This window comes from Camelina sativa, chromosome 15, assembly GCF_030686135.1.
Source record: "Camelina sativa cultivar CO46 ecotype springtype chromosome 15, ASM3068613v1".
In the NCBI taxonomy this organism is placed as follows: domain Eukaryota; kingdom Viridiplantae; phylum Streptophyta; class Magnoliopsida; order Brassicales; family Brassicaceae; genus Camelina; species Camelina sativa.
In genome coordinates, this window is record NC_141894.1 from 8,571,275 (window position 1) to 8,591,040 (window position 19,766).

Consider the following 19,766-nt stretch of genomic DNA (forward strand, 5'->3'; position numbering starts at 1 on the left):
AACCATGTGGTTTTCTTTTTTGTTTTTTTGTTTTCACACACTTATTTACCGTAAATAACACTTATCCAAATTAACCTCATTCCTTATATTTTTGTTTCTGAGTTCTTTCTTTCTTCTCGAAACCTTCTCCATGCAAAATTGAGTCTTGAAATGTTGAAGAAAAATTGCTATATATATCAATATCATTGTGGTATTTTGATTACTAAAGTATATTCTTAGTCAATTAGATACCTTAGTCAACTCTTATTTGCCCCTTTTTGGTCATTTCCTCGGTAAGGTCATATATCTCCTTTTATACTATGTTGTATAAACTAGTCTATGGCCAAGTGCCACATAAATCAGAAGATAGATTCAGATTAAAACACTTTGCTCTTGTCACTTGTTTTGTAATGAAATGACTTCCCCGAACGAAAACGATGATATTCTCGTGCTTCCAATTTCAGACTCACCATCTCGTACCAGAGCGTTTGCTTCCAGAACTCGTAGCGTTTCGCTCTCAAACCCTACTCCCTCCATTGACGGATTCGACAACTCAGCTATGGTTGCGGGTCCTCTGCAAACTCAGGGACGTCACATTTCTCATTCTTCTATTTTTTATTCCAAAGTAAAGTTTCGATTTTTTTTTTCTTCTACTTCGGATTAACAAAAATAATACAGTAATAAAAAATAATACAGTTTCAAACATACCTCATGCCTTTTCATGCTTGTTAGCTATTTTTGTAGATCCTCTCTTCTTCTTCCTCATTAAAGTCCAAGAGGTATGTTTTTTTTTTTCTGATATATATATGTCTCTCTATCTTTTGCTTCTCCTGTGTTGTTATCTTGCCTTTTAACCACTTTTTTTTTAACCATGTCTGTTTTGTTAAATGTAGCGAAACAAATGCATTATGATTGATTGGCCGATGACTAAAGCATTTGTAGCTGTTAAAACTGTAACAGATGTTATATTTTTTATAAACATTCTACTACAGGTGTCTTTCCTTTGCTTATACTTACTCCATCTCTTTTGAAACAAAATCTGCTGGCTTTAGTGCTCACTTCTTGTATATTTGTTGCAGTTCCGATTAGCTTATGTAGCTCCAGAGTCTATGGTGGCTGGTGGTTACTACTTAGTTAGTCATCCGAAGAAAATTGCCCTCCATTACTTCCAAGGAAAGCTTCTCCTTGACTTGTTCATAGTGATGCCACTTCCACAGGTATTGTAAATTTGTAATGTTAAAGAGTTATTACTGGTTTCAAGTAATGGTCATCAGAAAATGTTCATTTACACAGCCAGATTTCTCCTATTATGTTTTCTTTTGTTTACAGATATTGTTATTGTGGGTAATACCACAACACTTGGGCGCGAACAACCTTTTAGGAATTGCAGTTTTTTTCCAATACGTTCCAAAGTTATATAGACTTCTACCCTATCTTGCTGGACAAACACCGACCGGCTTCATTGAGTCAGCGTCGACTTATTTTGTTATCAATCTTCTTATCTTCGTGCTTGCTGGACATGCTGTTGGCTCTTTCTGGTATCTTTTTGGTCTGCAGGTATGACAAAGTTCTCAAAATGTTCATATTGTCCTGAGCAACAGAAAATTAAAAGTATTGATTCCTTCTTTTGTCTATTTCTTTCATGCTGTTGGCTATTTCTTTTGTCTCTTAACAGAGAGTTAATCAATGCCTTCGAAATGCTTGCGGTCATCTTGACCGTGGATGTCAAGATCTTATATACTGTGGTGATGGAAATAGCAGCGATGTACTAGTACGAGCTACCTGGAGAGATAACGCGAGTGCCAATGCTTGTTTCCAAGAAGATGGTTTTCCTTATGGGATCTATTTAAAAGCAGTCAATCTTACCAATCATTCTAGTCTCTTCACAAGATACAGTTACTCTCTCTTCTGGGGTTTTCAGGTAATTGGCGGGTTGTCCAGTGTTTTAGTATGCAACTAAAAACAAGTACTCAATTAACTTCTTTGGAACACTTCATTTTTTTGTATATATATAATTCTCAAAGCAAATCAGCACTCTTGCTGGAAACCAAGTCCCAAGCTACTCTTTAGGGGAGGTCTTCTTTACTATGGGTATCATCGGACTAGGACTTTTGCTTTTCGCGCTTCTTATTGGTAATATGCAAGTTTTCCTTCAATCTCTCGTGAAAAGGTATGTATAAATTCGATCATTACATCACTGTAAAGTGTAAACTTATAGTACAAGACATAATGGTTGGTTAAGTACTCTGGACATGTTGCTTTGTCCATCTTAGGAATTTTGAAATGACGCTAAAATGGCGTGAGTTGGATAAATGGATGACCCATAAACGGTTGCCAGAAGATATAAGAGAGTATGTGAATTATCCATCCCTGTTAAACTTTGCTTCTCAATTTAAGATTCTTATTTTGAAGAATTACATTGGTCTCAGTGTCTGTAGTGTCACTATAACACTAAGTGAATAGTTGTTCAATATCTTCAGGAGGGTGCGACAGGCTGAGTGGTATAACTGGGCTGTTACCAGAGGCTTTAACGAAGAATTGTTCCTTGAGAGTATGCCTGAAGACATTCAAAGAGATATAAGACGACACCTTGTTGTAGTTTGAGCCTTTGATCAAACCTGCAACAAAAAAAGAATGAATCAGTGTGATGAAGATGAGAAGCAAAGCAACAGAAGAACAGAGCAGAAACGACGCGTCGGAGATGAGACTCGTGAAGAGAGAAGTCAACAGAAGGAGGAAGTTGAGGCTTTGTGTTTTTGTCTTATGGGCCGTTGGATTGTTCAAGACTCAATAAGGAAGAAGAAAAATGGTGTCATTAATCTATGTTTAGCTAGGTCTAAAGTAGAGTTGGAAGTAGCTGTTAAAGTTGTGTCAAGTGTGAAAGTGTGTTTAGAGTCCCAATATGTAGTAGGGTGACTCGTGCAAGAGTCTAAGACTCTAGAGTTAATATGTGTCTGAGAGCATGCTTGTGTGTGTAAGTTTCTGGTGAAGTAGTGTAAGTGTTGTGTAAGAATCTATCCTAGTTTATTACTCCAATGTAGTTTCTTAAAGAAAAGTATTTCTTGTTCTCTCTTTTAAGACAATGAAACCGTAAGAGTGAGTAATAGAGAGAGATAACAAACCTCTGTCTGTGTGAGTGAGACAGAGGGTAGAAGTGTGTAATTCACCACACCTCTTCAAACTTCTCAAGAAGGTAAGCATCAGAGTCTATTTCCCTTAGCATGGCTCTCTCTCTCTCTCTCTCTCTCTCTCTCTCTCTCTCTCTCTCTCTCTCTCTCTCTCTCTCTCAAACTTCTGTGTGCATATATCCCAATTCCATAGTGTTTCAAAGAGCTACTTCTGGAATCTAGCTGTATAGCTCATAACCTTTGCTGAGAATGATATAATATTGAAAAGTTGATGGGTTTGCAGGTGAGGATATTTTCTTTGATGGATGAATTAATCTTATATGCCATCCATGAGAGACTGAAACAGAGGACATACATAGGGAGTAGCACAATGTTGCACCGCGGAGGACTAGTTGAGAAAATGGTATTCATAGTGAGAGCATTGAAGAAGACGGTTCTGTTCTACCATTATCGGAAGGCGATGTTTGTGGTGAAGAACTCCTCACTGGTGCCTTGAACGCTCTTCTGTGACCCCCGGTACCATCCCTTTGTTTACTCAGTGTTTATAAATCTCAAACGTTTTTGGTTCGTTATGTAGCACTTTAGCTTTGGAACTGAGTATGTTTTGAAACCTTCAGATGGGACGAGGATAAGGATGCCAGCAAAAGGGTTGCATAGCAATAGAAATGTTAGGTGTGTGACAAATGTAGAAGCGTTTTCGCTGTGTGTAGCAGATCTTGAAGACGTAACGAGCTTGTTCTCGAGATTCCTAAGGAGCCATAGAGTCCAAGGAGCCATAAGGTACGAGTCTCCATATTGGAGGCTACGAGCTGCTAGGCAGATTCAAGTGGCGTGGAGATACCGTAGGAGACGGCTTCATAGATTAAACACTCCTCAGTCTAGTTACAGCCGTTAGTTTGTATTCTTCATTCTTGATGGTTATATTGTAAGTTTGGTGGTTTGTTACTTGGTTGGTTGTCATATAGATGGTGTTTTGGTATTATAAGATATAGCTCAATGCTTCACTTGAATTGACCAAGAATTCAATTGTCAATTAGTGACCAAGAATATATCCTAATTCTGAAAGCTCCTGCTAGAAAAACGAATGAAAGTGAGAGAATCAATGACTCAGCTAAGAGAGGAAATGTCAGATTCAAATCAGTTGGTACGTTGTACTAATTAATCTCCTACTTGTGGAAATCTGGAGGTAGAGAAGTCGCTTGATTTAGTTAAAGTTGTTTTACATTGTTTTCCAGCTCCGAGTGAGAGACATGATGTTGAACAAATCAACAAAGTATAGAAACTTTATTTGTCCCATTTACAATTCCATAAGATACATTTCTTTTCTTGGAAACTGACATTTGGTTGGTAGATGATGATAATGTTTTTGGTTTGGTAGATTAGTACTAGTATATTTACAACTGGTCGATAAATTATATAAATGGAAATGTCATTCGACGAACCATGTGGTTTTCTGTTTTTTTCACACACTTATTTACAGTAAATACACTTATTCCAGATTAATCGTATGCCTTATATTTTTGTGTCTGAGTTCATTCTTTCTTCTCGAAACCTTCTCCATGCAAAATTGGGTCTTGAAATGTTGAATAAATATTGCAATATAAATCATTGTGGTATTTTGATTACTAAAGTACATTCTTAGTCAAATTTGCTACCAGTCGTAGCTTTTAGTAAACTCTTATTTGCCCTTTTTTTGGTCATTTCCTCTATAACACTATAGTCTATATGTATAATGGTTAGAGCACCCAATTTTTTTCTTTTACACTCTACATCATATTCTTTCTCTTCCACATCAAAATTCAACACATACATCATTTTTATCCTCTACAATAGTTTGGTTAAATAAAAAGGAATATGCACTAGATACCACAAAAATCAAAAATAATTAAGAAACTACCATATGACCCACAATGTATTCTCTCTTCTCATATACAATTATTTTTATACTCATTACATATATTACATGTTATTTGTTTAAATATCATGTTATTTTTATTTTCTGAATCGAAATTATATATCGGTTTGGGTTCACAAATAAAATGACTAGGGTTTAAATTTTACAATTGGAACGAAATTATATGTCGGTTTGGGTTCACAAATGAGATGGTTAGGGTTTAGATTTTACAATTAGAACGAAATTATATGTCGGTTTGGGTTCACAAATAAGATGGTTAGAGTTTAGATTTTATAATTAGAACAAAATTATATGTCGGTTTGGGTTCACAAATGAGATGGTTAGGGTTTAGATTTTACAATTAGAACGAAACTATATGTCGGTTTGAGTTCACAAATGAGATGGTTAGGGTTTAAATTTTATAATTAGAACGAAATTAGATGTCGGTTTGGGTTCACATATTATGTCGGTCTGGATTCACATATTATATGTCGGTTTGGGTTCACATATGAGATGATTAGAGTTTAGATTTTACAATTAAAACAAGATTATTTTTCGGTTTGGCTTTACAATTAAACGCTATTTAGTTCAATATAACATGTAAAATATAAATATTACATGCTATTTTTAAAAATTACACCAAATCTTTCACTCTTTCTATCTAACAATAAAACAAAAAAGGGTGATTGTGTCTTTTTACTCAAAAAAAAAGTGGGCCCTATGGTATTTTCCAAAAAAAAAATGTTATTGTGGTATTTTCTTTATTTTACTCCATATTTGTGCTATCTACTAATATTACCCTAAATAAAATTACAACATCTTATCCCACCAATTTTTTCTTTTTTTTTTGTGGCTTTTTTTTTTGTCAACCATTGGGCCACAACTGGCCGGCCCATCAGCCAAATTCCTACTCCATATTTCACAAAAAAAATGATGCAAATACAACAAACAAACAATATAAATTTGTAATATATATATATATATCAAAAATAAAATACTATAATATTCTAAAATAATTAGTATTCAAAAAAACATATATAGATTTATAGAATAATTTAAAACAAATATTATCTCAAACAAAATAATTTGTTTTAAAAAATATAACAATAACTTTAATTTTTCTATTATAATTTTTTATTTAAATGTTGACCCGTGCTATATTGTCTAGTAACTAAACATTTTGAAATAAGAAAAATATGTTTTGACGAAAAAATAAGCAATGAAAAAGGAAAAAATATATATATTTCAGCAACCTATAAGCAAAATTTAAGTAAATATAAAAAGTAGAAAAAGGTTCAAATTTAAATCGCCAAACGCCCAAACCAAAAATATATGGTCATTAATTATTAAACTATACCAAAAAAATGTAAACTTGTTGGATCTTACTAGGGGGCGATTTTGTCATAATCTATAACTACATAAATGTAAACTTGTTGAGAAATGCATGCTGAATGCTTCGGATATATCTGGGGATGAACGTATAAATCTTATCGATTGTGCTAGTAGAAGTTCTGCATTGAAGTCACAACAAGCTCTCTGGAGAAATAGTTCTAGTGTCAATGCTTGTTTTCAAGAGAATACTAGTATTTATGGAATCTATTTGAAGGCAGTGAATCTTACCATTCAATCTAAATTCTTCACAAGGTACAGTTATTCTCTGTTTTGGGGATTCCAAGTAAGTTGGGATCTATTTTTAAGTTCATTTCAGGTTTGGTTGCTGTTGCAACTATATATTAGTATTTGAATCACTTAAGTCTAACTAATGTCAAAATGTTTTCAATATTGAAAGCAAATAAGCACACTTTGTGGAAACTTGACCCCAAGTTACTCAGTGGGAGAGGTTTTCTTTACAATGGGTATCATTGGACTAGGGCTTTTGCTTTTTGCGCGGCTTATTGGTAATATGCACAACTTCCTTCAATCTCTCGATCGAAGGTCAGTTCATCAAATAGTATTTCAATAGTTTTTTGGCTAAATCACCAAGTGTGTAAGGGCATCATTAGTAGGAGAAACGGTGAATCGTTACTTAACAAAATAAAAAAATTATTTTTTTCACCAAAAAAAAAGAAAAATTATTTTTATTGCAGATTTTTATTTATTTATTTATTTTTTAATATTTGTTCCACTTAAAGGGTGACACTTATATTATTTTGTCTGAAAACTGTTTCTTTAGTTCCTTCAGGAGAAATTGTTTCTCTTCCTTTTCTTGTCTCTCTCCTCTTTTTATTAAATTTTTAATAAAAGTACTTGTGTGAGTAACGGCCAATGGCCGTGGTCTAATGATGACTTGTGCATGCATGTCCTGTTTTAGGAGCATAGCCGCACAAGAAATGGATTTACCACAACGAAGAGAGATGTCAGTGTCACTAAACAACTAGACCATAGTTAAGGTTTACCACAACGAAAATGGTACTAGACTAGACTACTAGACAATCTAGACCATGAGGTTTATATGCTGAAGTATTTCGTCTATCGACTACTGGTTAGAATTAGAAGTACTCATCAACATCCTTTTCCGTACGTAAATCTCTTAATAAATGTAACAAAATGTTTCTCATGCAATTTCAACACGTGCAGTTTTAACTCTTTCGGTTTGTATACATATATATATATCATATAATATTAATTAAATCTTAATCGTGTTCTTAAGTAGCAAATTGTTGTTGGGGTACTTAATCACAAATGTATCCTATTTTATTTTATGAGTCACTATTACGGGTTATTTCGATTATTATGAGCATTATTTTAAATCTGAATTAAGATTAAAATCGTTTTTTTTTTTACGTCATTGCGCTACTTCATTTATTACATAAGGAGGAAATTTCTAATGAGCCCAATCAAGCACATATATACACAACATGTGTACTATAAATTTATATTATTATGCTAATAGCGCGATCAAACTGGGACCTTTTTTTTTACAACGAAGGAAGCCCAAGGAGCTTGCGAGTAACGTTTGTCAAGAATCTCCAAAAAAGATAAAGCGAAAGATAAAAACAACAAAAAGAAGGACGAAGAGAGAAAAAGAAAGAAAGAGAGAGAGAGAGAGATATAACAATATTTAGTAAAGAGAAAATAATATTTAATTAATCAATTTAGTGACCATGTAAGTTTAATGTGTGTATATATATATGTACAAGTTTGAGTAGGAGAAGATAAATGAGGTGAACGACGCACCAAGAACACGATATTGTTAATTGTCTGTGAGAGAGTTATTATGGCTCCGGTTGGATTACCTCCAGGCTTTAGGTTCCATCCGACCGACGAAGAACTCGTAAACTATTATCTGAAAAGAAAGATCAACGGTCAAGAAATCGAGCTTGATATAATTCCCGAGGTTGATCTCTACAAATGTGAGCCATGGGACCTCGCTGGTACGTATGTTTTACATTTTTTAATTACATTTTACAGTAACTAGAAAATTTTAACTTTTTTTGTCGAATTATATATAGTCTCATCGTTGCGCTATATATTGATATCAACTGATTTTTAATTGTTGTGATCCATAAATAAAACTGTAGAGAAATCGTTTCTACCAAGTAGAGATCCGGAATGGTATTTTTTTGGGCCACGTGACCGGAAGTATCCAAACGGGTTTAGGACGAACCGAGCAACGAGAGGTGGATATTGGAAATCAACCGGGAAAGATAGAAGAGTGACGAGTCAAAGCAGAGCTATTGGGATGAAGAAGACTTTGGTTTATTATAGAGGAAGAGCTCCTCAAGGGATCCGTACTGATTGGGTTATGCATGAGTATCGTCTCGATGATAAGGATTGTGACGATCCCTCTTCACTCCAGGTAAAGAAGATCGATGATAATTTATCCTTCTTTCACGACTCGGTCTATTTACCAAAATGATAGTAATTAGTAAAGTATATTATATAGTTACTAAACATATAATCAAATTGTATTTTATATATACACAAACAAAAGGATAATTACGTAGAGATGCATGGCTATTAAATTTGTTATAATAAAAAAAGCGAACATGTTATTTCTCCATTTCTTCTAGTATATACATTATTCGAAAGATGTGTTAATTTTAATATTTAAACTAAGGCGTATTAGCTTGATATAATGATATATATATTCGTTTCTTGCTGTAAGCTGACAAAAGCTTCATTAGGGTTTCGCTTTGTCTTTACTGCGACGAAGACAAAAGCATATCTAGTTTATCCATTATATAAGACAAATATTCACATCCATTATATATTCTTTTATTTATTTATGACTTTCATATGAATAAGTACCAAAAACGTTTATTCAGTATTTTAAACATTCTAACATAGAAAGTATCTTAAAACATTCTAACATAAGAAACATAAACTGTTTGGTTGCAGGACTCGTATGCATTATGTCGGGTGTTCAAGAAGAACGGAATATGTTCAGAGTTGGAATCAGAACAGCAATTACAAATGGGACAATGTAGCTTCACGACGGCGTCAATGGAGATCAATTCCAATAATAACAATAATTACAATAACAACGAATACGAGACAATGTCGCCGGAAGTGGGAGTTTCATCATCTGCCTGCGTTGAAGAAGTAGTCGACGATAAAGACGATTCGTGGATGCAATTTATCACAGATGACGCATGGGACACGTCATCTAACGCCGCAGCTATGGGACATGGTCAAGGGGTTTATTGACTATAAAGAACAAAAGAGAATTGGGATTTGGGGGCAAAAAAAAAAGAAGAGAAGAATATAGAATTATCGGGCAAATAACGTAAACACTTAGGTACACTTTTGTTGTACTTATATAATACAATCGTTGAAATAAAACCTGAGGGTTCTTGGCTTCTTAACTGATTTTTTTTCTTCTAATTGTGGGAATGTGTGGGAAAATCACGTGATTTTATTGGATATTGTATTTATTTTTGTCTTTTTATACCTTTTTTTTTTTGTTGGATTGATGATACTATTATCCGTTGATTTCACGGCTCTATGGATATCATCAGTCACTGGTGTGCCTTTGTTCTTTTTCCTCACATGGGTGTAACCAGATCAAGTTAATGGATGGGGAAATTTGGACTTATACTTTTACGTACTTGTTCTTTTATTTTATTTTCCCACTGCATTTAGTCTTATAAAATAGCGTGAAAAGCAAGTTTCATTCAACTTTTTAGGTCAAATATTCATTGTCAGAGATAAATTTTTCCAGCTGACCATGGAGTGAGATCATGATATTTAAGTATATAACATAACAAAATTAACGAAATGGGGTTTCTAATGGTAAAATAAACTTTTTAAGCTGTAATATTCGCCAAGTAATACCAAAAAAAGAGAGTAGTAAATTATGTTGCAAAGAAAAAAACTTTAATCATATTTCTTTTGATGGTTCTCTGTCTATTCTATTAAATGATAGGACAGAACAAGTAAAAGGAGAAAGTGAAGGGTTTGATGAAGTGTAAATCTAAGATTCTGATTTCACTCTCTTCCAAAAAGAAAGATCCCTTGCCTTGCGATCAAGGAGATTGATCTTTCTTTTTTCTCACGCATCTGTAATACTTACGATCGATCATCTCTCTTTCTACTTCTACACTTTGTAAACTCTCAATAACCAGAAAAGAACATATATCTATACACCTCATGTCCTTTAACAAAAGACAACTTCAGCCTTCCTTCAGCTTTGAAAATCCTCCATTGAACCTGCCACACATCACCATATCTTTTGCGTTTAAATGTACATGCATCTTCCACATTGGACCCTTTCCAGATATATCTCCTAATATGAGATTTGAAAAATGGGTTTTACGTAGAACTCTACAAGTGATCAAGTGACTTATTTTTAGATAATTTATTATGACAAATGTGTTGTTGTAGGGGGGTCTACGGAGTCGTTGACTGATTCTTGAACCTCTGCGATGTTGTAGGCCTCTTGAACAAAAGAATGAAGATTTTGTCTAAACCAGAAGCTCAAGAACGTGTCTCGCTACGCTAGTCCTCATCTACTTTGGTCTGCTTTCCGTTCTCTTTACGTTGTTTGTTCTGGAGCCTGGGAAATGTCCTATATAATTCACTCTAATTAAATGTATTGCACCAAGTTTTTTTTTTGTCTTCCTATGGCCTACTTATTTGTACTTTTACATTGTTTTTTGTGACTGATAGATCTCAAGCCTAGCAAGTAGCAACTTATAATATCTCTCACAATAATTACTTGACATAAAAAAGCAGATATAGACCACAAATTAGCTTTTGTCATTTATAAGATTATGTGTGATTGTATATATATAGTAACATATAACTGCATGAAATACAAGAACAAAAAATGGTAGAATGACTTGCAAAACGATTTCCGACAGAAATATCAGTAAGCGACCTTTAATCGGAATTCTTTTGGATGGTTTTTAAACAGAACAAGGAAAAAGGCAAAAGTGAAGGGGTTGCAACATACGATCATTTCATTTTCTTCTTCTACACTTCGGTAAATTCTCAATAACCAGAACAGAGCATAACTATATATACATCTCAATGATCTCATCCCTGCATAAGAAGAATCTCGTAGATATCTGTCCTAATGTTTAGTTCCTTGTCCCGCATCACTTCTTGTAAATCTGACATCTCTTTCACCGTAAGGACTGAGCTAAGCTTCCTATACCCATCCAGCCATAGTTTTTTCGACCTGCCATGCCATTATGTTATATGTTATGAATGATTTCTCGATAATATGTGCAATCTGGAGAAAGAACTTTAGATTGGTTATATGCTCTTACCATGGGCATGCATTTATGGCGCGGAAATAAATCCTTCTAGCTGCTGATGGATTGCGTGCAATGTCGATCTCATATGCTATGTAGCAACGCCATAGAATGACCGAGTTTTTTAGTGTATCTTGTGCAAATGCCCTTTCAAACAATCCACGGATTCTGTGTGAGGCGCCTCCTTTACTCAACTCATAAGAAAGTGCAAATAGCCAAACAACGACAGATGGACTCCTGCATGATTAACATATTAAACTAGTTTAGCATCGAGATATCAATAAACATAACCCTTGTTCAAAGAGGAAGACCATAAACATGTAAACTGTTCATCTTTAACAGTTTAAGCTAGGCATCCATATCTAAATTAGGCAGTTGTCCTAAGATAGAGGGTTTAATTTTAACAAGTTTGTGAAAAAGCTTACTTGCGGGAGTAGTCATCAAACATCATTCTCAGTCTGTGGGATGTCATACGGTGATTACAGATGTCCACCAAAGCTAGATAAAGCTCCGGATTTAGAGGATACAGTTGCAGTCCCTCTGATATGGGCTTCCAAATTTGTGACAAAGTTAGATCGTCCTGGTGTCTCTGAAGCATTCTCACATAATAATTGAACAAGAGCTCAAGTTGATGACTTTGAGTTTTTCTTCCTGGAAAATTCACAATAGCCCAAAATCTTAACGATGTGATACAAATTCAGATAAACAGTGCATGCATGATACACGTTTTTAAGTGAAATTTATTTGAACACGGAAACATTTCTGATGCAGTCATGTAAATTAGTATGGAAATCAGTAAGAGAACCCAAGAATGTCATTTGATCACGGAATTACCTGGAAGAACAGAACTAAACATGTGCTCCAGGATCTCAACAGCACCAGTAAGGTCATTTGTTAACTCATCAAATAGAGCTACGGAACAAACAAGGGCCGCTGATTGATCATCAGTGACACCATGAGACCATGCTGATTGTATCTTCTTGATCTTCTCTTTGAAGCCTTGGCGTGCTCTAAGGATTTGCATGCTTGAAGACTGGGAAGTATATGGAGTGTAAGCTAGACCACTTCCCAGGTAGCACAGAATGTGCAAAGCACGAGATGATGCTTCTGTATCCCTACCTCTGCTGCTACTATTGGCTATTTCGGATTCAGCATACCATAAAGATAGCAAAGAAGCGTTATACTGTAATTCCTGTAATCATTGGTGAAATAACATTAGCATGGCTTCTGCAATGCCAAATAAAATCCAAAGCAAACACAGAAATTGGACTGATGTTTCTATGCACAAGTGCACAAAAAGTAACGTCAAATAAGAAACCCTATTCTAGCTATATTATCTAGGCCATGCTTCCCTATACATTACTTAGACGAGACTGTCCTGTAACTAATAACTCTACTATGATCCGTCCATGAGATATTATCCTATGCACCAGTTTCGGGACCAGTAAGTGAAAATTTGAATCAGCAATAAACCCAAAACTATGGCACATAGGTGGAATCATGAAAATTTGTGTCATATGCTAACAACATAGCCGAACATCTGAAACTAACCTTAGGGAGGCCACAGATTGAAGTCAGTGCCATGTCGAAGACTCGTCTTGCATGTTTCATATTTCCGGAAGCAGCTTCTCGCTGTGCATAAACTCCACAAAGTAGTAGATCCTGTTTACAGAGAAGGAATCAGTTCAGGTGAATTAAAGAAAAAACAGACCACACCAACACATTGGAATGGGGCTTACCTGCCGGTCACTTTTCAGGAGACGTTTGGCCAAAGCTTGGCATGGAGTAGTTGCTACCTCACATGTTTTCATATTTGTTACAAACAGCTCTTCTGCAACAAGCACAGCTTCCTCCAGAATGTGGTTTCGCGGAAAAACATTTAGACAAAGCAAGATGGCATTGCGGAGAAACTTCATCATCTCAGTCCGCATAGATATGTCACAGCTGCCACTTAAAAGAGACCCCAAGCTGAAACTGTCGACACTATCTGATTTCGATAAACATTCCTGTACACTTCTCAAGTTTTCTAGCACAGAATCTGGCAATGTCTCAAGGCTACTTATTTTCTCACTCCATGACAAACTGTTGCTGGAAGTCCATGGGGACATATGTGCACCGAAGAAATCAATGAACTGGTATACCAGAGATAAGCGGGCCTCGTTTGAACGTAAGGAAAATAGAAATCCATTAATATCTTCAAATAGTACAACACTCGAGAGCTGATCTTCATCTTCACCCTCGCCCATTTCATCAACTCTAGGGAATTCACCTATAAAAGATTAAAACAAGGTTAACCACATCATGCATGTTTAATGTTATTTAGATAAAATTGCAAGTAATCCTATCAAACATATCTACAGAGACTGAACTTTATCTACTAATGGCTCCGGAATGATAGAAAAGTCTGAGCGACTAGTCCCACTTAGACAAAAGCTCATCCAATAGACACATTTAGACCTTTGTATGCTCCAAGAGAAAAGATGAACAAAACCATACAGAGATAATGAAGGTAAAGGAAGTGATAGATACCAGCTTTCCGAGTAGGCATCCATTGACTGAGATCTCGAGAAACCTCTTCTTCAAACCATTTAACCCAAGTGGATGTATCTTTAACCTCATCACTGGCCACGGCATTGACATCAATGCCCAATAATTTTAGCATAGCTTCAGTATCATCTTCAGGTTTGCTACTTTCGTCTTCCATTTCCTCATCCAGACCCTCTCGATCAACATCAACCTCTACATTGTTAGCTGAAGCAACACTATCTCCATTTCTACCTGAGACCTGTTCTGTCCAACCTGTCCAACCACCTACCTCATTGTCATCAGAGGATTCTTCTTTCAAAATTTTATGCCTGTTTTCCTCCTCTTTCTCCAGCCACAGTGACCATCCAAAAGCTCCTGCTTCTCCAACTCTAGCACCATTACTGCTCCAAAAGTGCTCAAACAGTCTTAATTTACTCTGTTCAGTAAGCAACAAAGATGGACAAAAGACGCTGAATTCCACTTCTGCTTGAAATAACGCTGTGGCCAGCTCCTGGTAACCAGCCTGCCACTCAAACCTGCAGAGGCTAACTAGCATATCGACTAGAACGAGTTCCTGCTGGATGGCAGCAGAATCCAATGGTTCAGATGTTGTTTCCACCTGCACAATCCAATAAATAGAATTAGACCTTACAATGTCAAACTGCTAATAATAAGATAATCAACAATGTCAGTGATTAAATAAGGGGGAATAAAACAGATGGACTCAAAATGACTAAAGTAAACAGATAAGTATTGAAGTGATTCATCAACCCTTAAACAGTTAGCACTATAAAATAAGAACCTGCCTATGTCGCTTGCTGCAAGCAGAAGAAAGAGCCTGGATCGCATAAGAATACATTTTCCTCACTTCCGATACTTTGAATCTGGAAAACTCCCCTTGAACAACACATAGAAACTCCCTCCATAACTTGTAGCTAGCGGAATTCTGCATAAGTGCCTTTTCCCACCTACTGATCAACACATCTGCGTTGTCTCTGATTCGGTATGCCTTGAGAAGTGCAATCAACAGTTCTTCACTATCTGGGTTAAGTTCAAAAGCCTTCTCAAGTATACTAATCTTCTTCTCTAAAGTCTGCAGGCGAACTCCTTTCTGAGATTGCATGCTTGAAACCTTGTCTTGAAAATCAGCAAATGCTAGCCACGCCTTCTCATCATGTGGACGCTCCCTCGTCATTCTGTTAAACTCTCGCGTTTTCTTAAGCACTTCATCCTCCCATGATGCTCCCATCATTGAGTCCTTTGGTAAAACATCTTCCTCGTCACTTTCTTGAACAGCCTCATCTTCCACCAATGGAATGAAATCATCAAACGACGAATCCACAGCTTCTCTTGAAGCAGATAAACGAATACGCTTGAAGTTCTTGTTACGTTCCATAGCAGCATGTTTTGCATACCAATATCGAGTATCAGACTTTCCTCTACCCTCCAAAGAATCAATATCAATCTCTGCGTCAAGCATAGAGCTACGCCGATTCCGCAAATAATTCCTTAGAGAACCTTCCCCAGAAACTCTCTGAGAACTGTCAAGTTTATAACGAGGTACATTCATCCTGCATTGTAAACAAAAAACACAAGCAGATTCTTAAACGCATTGCACAAAAAACGAAATCAAACTAGCCATAACTAGATAAGCAAAGTACCTGTAAATAGAACCATAAGCCAAATTATCTGGATCAGGACGAGTGTCTAAGTAATAATCCTTGGCAGGTTTCGAATAGTATTCATCAGAGTCCCTAACTGATGATTTCTTAGAACGAGATTCATCAGGCGCAGTACCACTCTTCCGCTTCTTCTTCTTTTTCTTCCCCTTCCTCTTTACATCGTCGTCGTCATCAGACTCCCAGGACGCTTCTTCTTCAATCAAATTGTAAACCTTAGGCTGATTGATTTCACCAATATTCTCATCGGCATCTCCTTCTTCATCTTCTTCGACCTCGGATAAGTAAGGAGCCGTCGAAGCCGCGGCGGCGTTGATGACGGAGAGATCCGTCGTGAAGCTGGCGTTGCGAAGCCATTGAGTATTATTACTGGAAATAACTGAGACGGAGTTCGTAGAAGTAGGGAAGATCGGGAACAAGCCGCCTGTGGTTATCGAAGCTCCGTCGCCGTCCTCTGGTGTATTCGACATATTCATCCACCGGGAAAAAAGAAAAATTCCGATTTTGGTAATTTTTTGCACCTCGCCGCTATATAATTTTTGCGAAGGCTCGTTGGTTATTGGGCCTATAGAAAGACTGAATGGGCTCGAATAAGTTTTACTCTTTTCTACTGAGCCCTATATGGCTATATATGTATGCTCACCATGCTATATCATCTATGTTCTTTGTTTTCTTTTTGCTTCCATGTAAAGTTATAAACTTGGATAGAACCTAAATAATGAGCTCATCAGAGAAATATATGTTAAATCGTTTCAATCTTTCTCCAACTGGATTGCATTTTTATATGTGAATGTGACAAGCTAGGTATACAGAGCGAAATATTAAGTAGTCGACCTTTTGTATATTAATTTGATGTGTGACCTATGGATCATTTTTGGTCTCAGCATTTTGTTTCACTGGTAGCTTATAAAAAATAGTCCCTTCTTCAGTTTTGATTTTTGCCAAATGGTTATAGTATTTGAGTGTTGTAGCCGGTGATATTTGTATATGCAATGTGCGCGCGTGTGTGTGTGGGATGGGGCTATTGCTTTTGCAGCTAAAAATTTTCAGTATCACATGGTCCACACTGCCGAGGAATTGACTTTTTATCATATGGTTTGGCTGGGCAGGTTCCAGTTAATCAGAGAACAGCCCTACAACTACAAGTACAGTAGTATTATGATCACTCAGAGATTAATGAATTCTTTCTGTTTATATGGTACCATCAAAATATAAATGATTCCAAGAAAAGGAAAAAACAAAAACAAAATAGTTCCCACCGAATGGTATAAATTCAAACCCTTATTACCAAGAACATGATAAGTCCAAAGAATAAGACTTATACCCTTTAACAGACAATATTTCTCTTGTGCTCCACAAGGCGTTTCCAATACTTAGTGATATCCTCCAACGACATCTTTGTAGTCTTTACTTCAACTTCATCATCACCACTAACCGCTGCTGCGGCAGCTATATGCGCGATTCGGCTAGGAAGCCCTTCAATCTCTTTCATTACTTGAATGATATGAGTTATGAGTCTATCTCCAAGGCCTCTGCTAAAGTCTTCTCTGATTACAACTCTTAGCACAGCAATGTGTTGTGCATCTGCAGGCATGGTGTAAGCCGGTATGATCCACCCGAATTTTCTCAGAGACTCTGCGATCTCAAACACCGTGTGTTTGCTACTGTCTTTGAGAGAGAATGCCACTAGTGGTACTCCGATATCTTTAGACAGAATGTGGAACTTCCCTGTCATCTCTATTCCTTCTCTTAGCCTCCTCGCGTTGTCCATGCAGTTTTCCATTATGTTCTTGTATCCCTAATTTAATTTCCAAGAAGGATCATTAGATAAAACTAGATGTCAGCGAGACACTAATAAGATGAAAGTATGAAACTGTTATGCAAGTACCTCAAAGCCTAGCCGGATAAACTGATAGTACTGAGCAATGATTTGACTCGACCCTGCAATAAAAAAGAAAAAGAGTTTTGCTTTAGACTATAAATGTGATGATGAATAGATTGGTCAAGCAAGTAATTACAAACCTTTTGAGAAGTTAAGAGTGAATGTGGGTTGATCAGCTCCTAAGTAGTTGATGTGAAAGACAAGGTCCTCTGGCAAATCATCTTTAGTTCTCCAGACAACCCAACCAACTCCTGCATACACAAGTCCATACTTATGACCACTGACATTAATGCTCTTCACCCACGGAAGCCTAAAGTCCCATTCAAGATCAGGGTAGAGGAAAGGAGCAATGAATCCTCCACTGGCTGCATCAACGTGAATAGGAGTTTCCCAACCCGTCTCTGCGTTTTTCTCAGCTAAGAGATCGTTCAATAGCTTCACATCCTCAAACTCTCCTGTAAGTGTAGATCCTAGAATTGCTGCAACGCAGATTGTATTCTCATCCACCATCTCTACAGCTTTAGCCGGGTCCATCACGTAATAGTCTTCCCTTAGTTTCACCTCTTTGAGCTCTACCTCAAAGTACCTTGCAAATTTCTCCCAGCAGACCTGCCAGAAAAGGCATACACACAAGTTTAAATAAATTTTAAGAGAAACAGATCAATATCCAAAGCATATGTGATGTTTGAAGGATAGGAATAAGTTTATTGAGACCTGAACATTGGCTCCAGTTACAATGTTAGGATTATCAGTAGGTAAACCCTGAGCTCTTCTCCTCTGTTGCCATTTCCTTTTGAAAGCTAAACCGGCAAGCATGATAGCTTCTGATGAACCAACAGTACCACACCCAATCGCAGCCTCTCCCTCTCCAACGGGAGCATGGAACAAGTTAGCTATCATATTTACACACCGGTTCTGAAGACGAGAAAATAAAAGCCAAATAAAGAAGTATTACAATTGTAAAACAGTTGTTAAGTAAATTTAGATATAGAAAGATGATGGGGAGAGAGATGAACCTGGAGCTCTGTAGTGACAGGATATTCATCCATGTCAACATAGTTCTTATTCACAGAATCCATGATGAGTTTGTCACACTCAGGTTCCATCCAAGTGGTGACAAAGGAAGCTAGGTTAAGCCTGGGATTGCCATCAAGCATCAACTCATCATTGATCACTTGATAAGCAGCGTCTTTGGGCATTGAATTGTCCGGCATCTTAAACCTGTTTCAATATAATATATATGCAAGCAAATACAACTATTTAACATTGTAACATAGACATTGTAACATAGAAAGAAAGAAAAAACAGCTAAAGTGAGGAAATAATCCGGAAAGATGCAGAGAGAGAGAGAGAGAGGAACCTGGGAACAACAGCACGGACATATCTGGAAGCAAAAGTGGAATGCAAATGCTCTTCAGAGTCAGAGTTGGTTGCGAGTACCATTGTGTTTTGAGTTATGCTGAAACGTTGAGATCAGAAGAGGAAAATAAATGTCAGAAGCTATTGGACAAATATAAAGAAGAACGTAAGAAAACAAAACTCTCTATAAACTAATTTAAGACGTTCATATAACAAACTTCCTTCCTTTTTGTCCCCCTTGAGACCCTCTCTTCCCCTTGAATTGTGCTTCGGTACATTATTTGCGATTATATAAAACATAAATATTATTTCCTCAAACCATTAAACAGAGAACAACATCAGAAGAAGATTCAAAACCATAAACAAAGCCACATATTATTTCCTGATTGGTGGGTGGTCGATCTCTTCTTCCCAATATTACAGATCAGATTATCATATTACACTAATACCATCTGAAATATAGAGTTGATCTTGTGAATACCTTCTGTTGTATACGGATTAGAGAATGCTTCTGCTGTATTTATTTATGAGAGACGATTACAGCAGCTTATATACTTGTTGAGAGAGCAATAAGGGATCTACAAAGATACAACTCTATCAATATAGATTCATGTTTAT

At 36.4% G+C, this 19,766-nt stretch overlaps 3 protein-coding genes and 1 pseudogene across 5 annotated transcripts; 2 read left to right on the forward strand and 2 right to left on the reverse strand.

The window, feature by feature from the left end:
• The first annotated feature begins 394 nt into the window (after positions 1-394).
• Positions 395-4,117, forward strand: LOC147926406 (putative cyclic nucleotide-gated ion channel 20, chloroplastic; annotated as a pseudogene). Its single transcript, XR_015581627.1, has 11 exons — positions 395-555; positions 611-758; positions 873-971; positions 1,059-1,196; positions 1,309-1,536; positions 1,655-1,900; positions 2,004-2,149; positions 2,253-2,330; positions 2,460-2,574; positions 3,376-3,623; positions 3,725-4,117. The product of XR_015581627.1 is annotated as a putative cyclic nucleotide-gated ion channel 20, chloroplastic (transcript).
• Positions 4,118-8,024: 3,907 nt separating this feature from the next.
• On the forward strand, positions 8,025-10,037 carry LOC104746121 (NAC domain-containing protein 54-like). Its single transcript, XM_010467529.3, has 3 exons — positions 8,025-8,375; positions 8,523-8,800; positions 9,343-10,037. The coding sequence occupies exons 1-3, from the start codon at positions 8,219-8,221 to the stop codon at positions 9,649-9,651; spliced, it is 744 nt and encodes a 247-aa protein (XP_010465831.1). The 5' UTR covers positions 8,025-8,218; the 3' UTR covers positions 9,652-10,037.
• A 1,259-nt stretch (positions 10,038-11,296) lies between these two features.
• LOC104746122 (uncharacterized) lies at positions 11,297-16,407 on the reverse strand. 2 transcript variants are annotated; one of them, XM_010467531.3, is made up of 9 exons: positions 15,890-16,407; positions 15,031-15,799; positions 14,232-14,847; positions 13,442-13,971; positions 13,254-13,364; positions 12,537-12,894; positions 12,128-12,353; positions 11,718-11,939; positions 11,297-11,626 (listed from the first exon to the last, which is right to left on the reverse strand). In XM_010467531.3, exons 1-9 carry the CDS (start codon positions 16,381-16,383, stop codon positions 11,482-11,484), a joined length of 3,471 nt encoding a protein of 1,156 aa, XP_010465833.2. In that variant the 5' UTR covers positions 16,384-16,407; the 3' UTR covers positions 11,297-11,481. The 2 variants fall into 2 exon arrangements, with proteins under 2 accessions (XP_010465833.2, XP_087345108.1); XM_087488982.1 differs by lacking the exon at positions 15,890-16,407 and having other exon boundaries at positions 15,035-15,174.
• A 673-nt stretch (positions 16,408-17,080) lies between these two features.
• LOC104746123 (glutamate decarboxylase 5-like) lies at positions 17,081-19,670 on the reverse strand. Its single transcript, XM_010467532.2, has 7 exons — positions 19,630-19,670; positions 19,150-19,248; positions 18,806-19,010; positions 18,504-18,704; positions 17,930-18,398; positions 17,796-17,848; positions 17,081-17,705 (listed from the first exon to the last, which is right to left on the reverse strand). The coding sequence occupies exons 2-7, from the start codon at positions 19,230-19,232 to the stop codon at positions 17,235-17,237; spliced, it is 1,482 nt and encodes a 493-aa protein (XP_010465834.1). The 5' UTR covers positions 19,233-19,248; positions 19,630-19,670; the 3' UTR covers positions 17,081-17,234.
• Positions 19,671-19,766: the final 96 nt, after the last annotated feature.